General features: G+C 34.9%; 1 protein-coding gene across 1 annotated transcript; it reads left to right on the top strand.

Annotated features, from left to right (window-relative positions):
- Positions 1 to 4272: 4272 nt before the first annotated feature.
- On the top strand, positions 4273 to 6265 carry LOC133817769 (tryptophan N-monooxygenase CYP79A68-like). Its single transcript, XM_062250370.1, has 2 exons — positions 4273 to 5316; positions 5621 to 6265. Exons 1-2 carry the CDS (start codon positions 4273 to 4275, stop codon positions 6263 to 6265), a joined length of 1689 nt encoding a protein of 562 aa, XP_062106354.1.
- Positions 6266 to 9478: the final 3213 nt, after the last annotated feature.

Genomic DNA, 9478 nt, shown 5'->3' with positions numbered 1-9478 from the left:
TCTTAAACCTTATTAGGAAATTTGGGGCATTACAAAATCCAGAATTATTTGCAGCAGGTTTTAATTATTTGTGGCGAACATACCGCCGCAAATAATGGTATTTGCGACGACCTTTTGCGGCGACTTATTTGCGACGAAACTTCGCTGCAACTGATATTTGTGGCGAATTTTGGGGGTATTTGTGGCGAACTTGATCGCCGCAAAAACCTCAATTTTTTGTAGTGAGAGCAGCTCTCTCTGTAAGGCAACACCATTGTATGCCCATGCAAAGCCTCACTTCAATCCATCTCTCTATACCTCATTATCACATGAATGAATTATCATCATCAATAATATGACAAATGTGTGTACACATCATACACGTGTAGTTCTTAAAAGATTACCCAAATTAAAAAAAAAAATCACCCAAAATGGACACCCGAGTGAAAAGTTATACACTTTCTATTAATTGCATTGAGTTTCATCAAGTTCTATCGAGGTTTATCGAGGCAGATGACTTTTTTCATGAAAAACATAATTTTTAAGGGCTCATCGAGCTGGGCATCGAGGTATGTCGAGATATATCGAGTTCTCTGCAAATTTTTACGTTTCAGATCTAAAAAATTGTAAAAAATTTGCAAAAAAAAAAAAAAACAAAATCAAACACATACTTGTTCAAAATGCATATATTAATGTTTTAACTAAAAGTTTTACTTAGATTAAGCTTTGAATCATTAAAGACAAATGAAATTAGAAAGAAAAAAAACAAAGAGAGCAAAAAGATGGCAAGAGAGCTTCCATGGTGTTCGCGGATCGATGTGTGGTCTTCAAATTTGAAAGAAATAGAGGTGCATGTGGTGTAATTGTGCTATGGAAGTGTCTGAGATTGAGAGAAAGAGAGAGAGAATAGAGCTTCGTGAGGTGAGAAGAGAATTAGAAAATCTGGTAGGGGTATTTTTGGTAATTGGACAAAGTTTAGCATCAATTTTACATGATACCAAGATTGAGAGTGCTTTAAATTTAGACTCGTAATTATGCACAAAATCTCAAATTTCCCATTTGATTCAGCTAAAAATAAATAAATAAAGACATAAAGTGTTTTTTTATATAAAATAAAGACATAATGTTGATACTATAATATTTGATACTATGATATACACCGCTCATTTTATACATATTGTAATGTGCTTTTTATATAGATAAATGTATATTAAAACTTTTAAAGACGTATTATATTTGAAACTTGACAATACTGACTTAGTTTGGAGGGTAAATGACCTTTTATATTTTTACTCATCTATTCTTTTACTTTTGGAAAGCTTTAAGAGTATCTTCAATAGAGTGCTACTAAAATGTTATATAACTATTTTTTAGTCTATATTTATAAAATAAAACTCTAATAGTGGTCTAAAATGTGTGCTTAATTTGACATAAAATATAATATGAGCCAACTTTGGCCCACAATAAAAATCACATTTTTTTCATTACTCATTTGCCACTTATTAATACGGTTTATTAATTATTAATTTTTAATATATCTTTTAATAATAAAAAAAATTATTGTTTTGTATATTTTCAAAAAACATCAATTATTGTATATTGACTTCTTTGTGTATTGGAGTATAAATGTAAAACATTGACATATATTTTAAGTCAAATTTAGCACATAATATACATCATGGTCTAACATGAAAATTCAACTCTTGTTGAAGAAAAAAATATGTCATAGTAATTTATAAAAATAAATGATATTGTAATTTATAGCAAATCAATGAATGAGAAATATTATTATAAGGAGCTTATCACAAAGTAGAGACATTTTTATTGGATTGCGCATGTCATTTTCACATAATTAATACTATGAAGCATTTTTCTGCCATAATTAATACGAGCTTATCGCATGTCATTTACATAATTAATATAATTAGTTGAAAGGAAAGAAATGTAATGAGGTATATAAATAATAATAAAGTACATTTTTCTTATATTATTTGAAAAAATATATAAGCATGAAAGTTAACATACAATTAAGTAATTTTATATATGAACTATTTTGAATCAAATAAAAATATAAATAAGTAATTTTAATTTAGATATATATTATGAAAGTTTTTTTCTCCAATTTAAAAAGAATAAATATTAATGGGGTCCATTATTAATTTTGTTTTCACCCATTTTTCTCCTACATTTTTTTCCAACCCAACAAACTTTTTTTTTTTTTCTAATTTTCTCTGTTTTTCTCTTCAAACTTTATTACTTTCCTCTCTTTTTATCCATCTACCAAAATATAGTGAAAGCCATGAATTATTATCCCCATTGTATAATAGAAAATTAAAGCATTTGTCTCATGTATAACAGAAGGAATAAGATTATTCACCAAACCCCATGGAATGTATATTATTTGGTTTCTGTGCAAACAAAAGATAATAAGATGAATTTTATTAGAGTTCCAAGGTCTAGGACTAGGCCAAATACCTAAGTACAACCACAAGTTCATGTTTCCAAAATCAATTTGGGACCAAATGCATTCATGCAAAATTAATTTACATTATAATATCATTCTATATATTTAATTTAGAAATTATTATTTTATTTTAAGTAAAAAACATATATATATATATTTATGAGTTTATAAAATGTATAATGTGGAAAATGCGTGTAGTAAACCTACAATGATCGAATAGCTAGATAATGCATTATTATTTTGACCAAAACCCCAAAATTATATCTAAATGATCCTTAGGTTTATAATTATATTACAAATTCCTCCTTTTGCTTAATAAACAAATTATTTTTTTGCTTTAACAATAGTCAATTTAGATAGTTAATTAATTGGAAGTTGAATTTTTTTTTTGTTATTTTAATTATTATCAAGATATTGTTCGTAAAATGTGTAAGTTTTAAGACAGTCAAATTAGGTCATAGCTAGGTAATCCTCTTTTTGCTTAATTAGTGTATATAGGATAGGTTGAGCTTGATAGGTCTCAATTAATACACATATATTTGATACAGCCTTCTTTTAAAAAATTTGAACTCGATAACCATAAATTTGAAAGAAGAAAAAACGAAAACAAAAAATCATCACCTCGAGGAAATGGCATGCAACATAAATATTGCCCTGCATTTATTTTTTCCAAGCAATATAGCTCTTCCTCTAAATCACAACATATCTATATAGGTCCTAGTGTCTCATATGTTGTCGGCATATCTTGATATAATATACCTCTTTCTCTTAATCACAATAAATATATATAGCAACTAGATATATTATAATCCAAAAAAATTTATATCAAAATGTATATTGTAGTTATAATAGACATTCATTCAGATGTCGAGAAGAGAATTTAAATAATAAGTTTCACGCGTGTGCATGTTTTTCTTTATACGTGTTTTAAGTTCTATTTTTGGTAATGAAAATTATTCAGAATTTCTTGGTAGTTTATGCTATAACTACAATGTACATCGTCTATGGATGCACGGTTTTATGAGGGTGTCTAGTGAGGAACAAGGGCACCCCTTTTCCCTTTTCCATGATAGTGCAGTCCACTTGAGACCATGCATAGTTTATATATCTGCTTGAAGCACTGCTGCTTCTGACGATATATATATGGCTTTGCCACACACCAAGTTTTCGATCTGCTGCAATAATCAAATTATTATGTTTATTATTAAACCAATATCTTATTATTATTCAATATATATATATGTGTACCTGTCCATGAACCATTAGCAGAGTTTCTGCAAAAAGGAAGAGCAAAGTTGAATTAAAGACTTTGCATGATAAGACAATAATATGGTTGGTATGTTTTTGCAAAAAAACTTATATTTAATTTTTAGAGATTGACATCTAATTTAGTTTATTTAACGAATCTCTTTGATTTTTTTTTTTAATTTTCTATTATAAACAAAAAGTTTTGAATAAATTATAAATTAAAGAAGTTTTCGGGTGGACTTCTAACAAGGGGTGAGTACTATGCTCCCTAGTCCTCCATTCTCCTACTAAAATCTTCCTAAATTATATGCATTAAATTTTATTCAAACATAATTTATTCTCTATTTTAATTGTTTATTACAAAGTTAATTAATAAAATTACATCACACACATGTTGCACATGCATGTACATATGCCATGCACGCGCGCGCGGGCTTAAGGGGCAATAGAACTCGATCTCTAGCTAGCTATAAATACTCACAACACCTCTAATGTCTTCATCACAATCTTATTTCATACATCGATCTATTAGCTCTCTCTCTAGTTCTTCCTCTTCATTAGTCTTATTGTTATATAAGAATATGGAAGTCTCATCATCCCTAATTATAGGGAACAAATCACACTACGTTTCTTCTTATCATAATGAAGAGAGTATTACTGTTATGTTTTTCATAGCACTATTATTGATAATAGTGTTATTATTACTACTACTTATTAGTAGTAATAAGAAGAAGCAGCCCACTACTACTACTCTTCCTCCGGGTCCCTCTCCATGGCCGATCCTCGGAAACATTCCGGAGATATTGCGGAACAGACCGGCGTACCAGTGGATCCACCGTCTCATGAAGGAGCTCAACACAGAAATTGCCTGTATCCGCCTCGGCACGGCCACTCATCTCATCACTGTCACCTCTCCGGAGATAGCCAGAGAGTTCTTGAAGAAACACGACGCAGTGCTCGCTTCCAGACCCGACACGGTGGTCACTTCTCTAGTAAGCCGCGGTTACAAGACCACTGCCCTCACTCCCTCCGGAAACCAGTGGAAGAAGATGAGGAGAGTTCTGGTGTCCGAGCTCTTCAACCGCTCTAAGCTCGCTTGGCTTCTCCAGAAGAGAACCGAGGAAGCTGATGATCTGGTTCGCTTCGTTTATAACCAGGCCTTGGCTAGCAGTGGCGGTGGAGATGGAGAAGGAGGAGGAGTGGTGAATGTGAAAGTTGCCGCGAAGCAGTACGCGGCTGGGGTAATGAGGAGAATGATATTCGGCAGAGGATATTCTGGGAAGCGAAGAGACGGTCTCCCTGGGAAGGAAGAGGAAGAGCACGTCGAGGCTTTGCTTACTGTGTTGTCACACGTTTTTGCCTACTCTGTATCGGACATTCTGCCATGGCTGCGGTGGTTTGACTTGGATGGTCATCAGAGGACTGTTGGTGAAGCCATAAAAGTGATCAACAACCACCAAGACCCGGTAATCAGCGAGAGAATTCGAGAGTGGAGAGAGGACGATCATGATGGTGAGGCCAAGAACAAGAAGCAACCTTCAGACCTGCTTGATGTTCTCATCTCGGCCAAAGATTCTGACGGGAATCCGCTTTTGTCCGACGATGAAATCCGAGCACAAGTCATGGTGATCTCATATACATATATATATATATATTCGAAAGACTAGTTTATATATACATATATTTATAGATATACATTGCAAGGATTTGATTATAAACGTACGTACCATTTTTAACATGAAAAGACGGCACATGCATGCACTTTAACTTGCTAGCTAATTGATCATGTTACTAATATACTCACAAAGAATCAAATGAGGATAATGATTACGTACATATTACACACTAATGTATATGTGGTCACATGTCAATATATAATAAGAGTCACTAATAATACATTACACATAATTTGTATGGAAACGCATGCAGGAACTGTTTTTAGCTGGAATCGACAATTCATACAATGCAGCAGAGTGGGCACTCTCAGAGATGTTGAACCAGCCAGAGATGCTTGAAAAGGCAACTGAAGAAATCGACAGAGTGGTTGGAAATGGCAATGACAAACTCCTCCAAGAGAGTGACATCCCCCAACTCCCTTACCTTGTGGCCTGCGCAAGAGAAGCTCTCCGCCTCCACCCGGTCACCGCCTTCAACCTTCCCCATCTGTCCACCGCCGACTGCACCGTGGCTGGCTACTTCATTCCCATGGGCAGCCATGTCCTCCTCAGCCGCCACGGCCTCGGACGCAACCCGGCTGTGTGGGATCAGCCGTTGCTCTTCAATCCGGAGCGCCATCTTCCGGAGAACAAGTGTGACTTGGGGGAATCGGAGCTGCGGTTCATCAGCTTCTCGACAGGGAGGAGAGGGTGCGTCGGAATGGTGCTGGGGACCAACATGACTGTTATGCTTTTGGGAAGACTGTTGCAGTGTTGCACCTGGACGATTCCACAAGGAGTGGAGAAGATCGATTTGAGGAGTGAAGAGAGCAGCTCTCTCTTTAAGGCAACGCCATTGTATGCCCATGCAAAGCCTCGCTTCAATCCATCTCTTTATATCTCATCATCACATGAATGATTCATCATCATTATTAGCTAGGGAATCCATCATCATCATCATCAATAATATGACCAAACCCCCTTGGTTATAATTAAGTACTGTCCTTTGTTTTGCTTTGTCCTTTGTTTTGTTTTGTTATGTTCTCTCTTGAATAATTATTTATAATTAAGTACTGTCCTTTGTTTTGTTTTGGAATAAAACTTTATTTGCTAGCTTTTTCTATATATATATATATATATATATATATATATTACTGTGTAACAATAACAAACTATATATATATATGTATATATATATATGATACAACAAAATTAACAAAACTTTCTGACCTATTTATTAGTGCCTAGTCAAAGTTTTTGGTAGTGATGCACATGGGGCAGAGAATAGGCGGGGGTGCTCCCCCGTCCCTGTCCCCATTTATATTTCTAATCCCCGTGTCCGCCCTATCCCCGTTTAATCCCCGTCGGAGACATGGTGGGGAATCCCCACGAGGAACTTATTTATTTAAAAAAATAAATTTTAAAATAAAAATAAAGAAACATCATCCCCAAGCTCTGCAAGTTCTAGTACTCCTATAATATCACCCTTGTCACTTACTCCTTCCCCATCTTTCCGTAAATCCACAGCCAATAAGCTTGATTTTCTTTAAAATCAAGATATAAAGAAAGATATAAAATACATATAAAATATTACAAAAATATATAAAAATTTAAACGGGCCTGTCGGGGCGGGGAGTGTTATCCACATCTCCGCTCCATTTAACATTCGGGGATCAAAAGTTATCTCCATCCCCGCTCCATTCCCCATTTAGACGGGGATTCGCCGCCCTATTAGGGGCGAGGCCCCGCAAGGAAAATGTACATCCCTAGTTTTTGGTCATTGCTAAAATAGCACAAAAATTTTAGGTTACAGTTGAAAAATGACGCCTTATCATCTTCATGTTTTGGGTTTGGGTGTCAGTGAAAAAAAAAAAAAACTCTAAAAACATAGTTATATAGGCGTCGACCATTATGCAACAAGAGTTTGGATTAATTGTCCACCTTATAAGTTTTTAAACAACAAGAGTTTGGATACATTGTCCACCTTATAAGTTTATAGGCGTCATGAGAAGATGTTTTGTTGGGTGTAATGAAATGGAATGGAATCAATTTTTTTTTTTTTTGTAAGTAAGTCAAGTTCATTGCAGCAAATCAACATTTTTACAACCAACAAACTCCTCATCAATCAGGAGCCGGAACAAGCAAAACCTGAAACAAACCTATACAAGTAATTGATCAAACTAATCTCTATCTAACGACTTAATTCTATCAGTAAGAAAATTACTCACTCTCATTATAATATCCTGCTTAATAAGCAAAATTGTACAATCAATAAGCTACACTTTGCAATTCCACAACGCCACATTGCGCACCCTCCAAATATGATAAGTCACGACAGCCAAGGCAGTGGAAACACACCATGCCTGAATCTAGACAGCCTATGACCACGAGCGAACCATTGTTACAAATTCTGAAGATTACAAGTCAAAACCTGCCATCCTAACCAATCTTTGATCATTTGCACACAACTCTTGCTATGATGGCAGTCAAAAAACAAATGAGATACATCCTCATTACTGCTCCCATACACTAAGCAAAGAGGCTCAGAAATCACTCCAAACTAAACTAATCTAGAGCAGGTCTTAAGCCTATTTAGAGTAGCCAACCAAAGAATAAAAGAGTGTTTTGGGGTATTCATCTTATTCCACACAGACTTAGCCCAAAAACAAGGAACACATTTAGCCATACCTGATATTTTTTGTATACTTCAGTAATACTATACTATTGCTCAATAAGCTCTTGCATCGTAAAGTGTTGCTTCAAGACAATTTTCACAGCAATCACTTTCTTCCAATGCTGGAAGAGGATAGTGCAAGTGAAAAATAGAATTAAAGCTGTGTACTCTTTTAACGAATTTCAGAAGTTCAATTTTACTATAGCAGGGCTGATATCTAATAAAGTGCATTTGATTGTTGGCAGGTGGAAGTTTAATATGATTTGGGATAGATTTTCTATTCCCAAACATAGATTTATCATTTGGCTTGCTCTTCTTGAAAGATTACCAACATTTGACAGGATTCAGAGGTTCAAATCGTTGCAGAGTGTTAGTTGTGTGCTGTGTGGGAAGTTTGCTGAATGCCATGCTCATTTGTTTTTCTCCTGTAGTGTGAGTGCAAAAATTCTGGTTGAAACTCTTCAGTGGAGTGATCTTCCTTACCATGGTCATAATCTCAAGAACCTTTTGAAGTGGATTGGGAAAAAGAAGCTCTCACAAGGCAAAAGGAAGATAGTTTACAGTATTATTTCGACTGTGGTATACTTCATATGACACAGTAGGAATAGTATGGTTTGGGACCAAAAGTTTTTCTCTATTGATGTTATTGTTAGGAATATAATTCATTGTGTGAGTTTGAGACTTCAGAATATGAATTTAAGTAAGCTCAATAGGGTAGATATTATATGGGTGGAATCTCTATTAAGAGTTTGTAATTAATTTGTTTAGTTGGTTGCATTCTTTGTAATTGTTGTGTTGGAATACAAAGCTCTCTGATTTACCAAAAAAAAAAAAATACCAACTGGAAGAAGGAGGAGCCTCATAGTCCCACCAATGTTCACCTCGGAGATACACTTATTCCACACAGACTTAGCCCAAAAACAAGGAACACATTTAGCCATACCTGATATTTTTTTGTATACTTCAGCAATACTATACTATTGCTCAATAAGCTCTTGCATCGTAAAGTGTTGCTTCAAGACAATTTTCACAGCAATCACTTTCTTCCAATACCAACTGGATGAAGGAGGAGCCTCATAGTCCCACCAATGTTCACCTCGGAGATACACTTCATGGACCCACTTAACCCATAAATTCTCTTTATGAGTAGCCAAGGCCCAAGAATACTCCCCTATGGTTGCCATATTCCACACTTCAAAATTTCAAATGCCTAAACCACCCTTCTTTTTTATTTTGCAAACCTCTTCCCACACTACACTTCCTAACCCCTCATAACCAGCAAGCCCCTTCCGAAGATAAGCCCTGGAAATACCTTTAATTCTCTTAAAAACTCTTTTAGGCAGCAACATAATTTGAGTCCAATACGTATGTAAAACAATAAGGACCGAATTAATAAGTGTTGTCTTGGCAGCAAAAGACAAGAACTTCGAACTCCAACAACGAAGTCTAGCAATCATC

Source organism: Humulus lupulus, chromosome 2 (assembly GCF_963169125.1).
Source record: "Humulus lupulus chromosome 2, drHumLupu1.1, whole genome shotgun sequence".
Lineage (NCBI taxonomy): Eukaryota > Viridiplantae > Streptophyta > Magnoliopsida > Rosales > Cannabaceae > Humulus > Humulus lupulus.
This window is presented reverse-complemented; position numbering and strand designations above follow the sequence as displayed.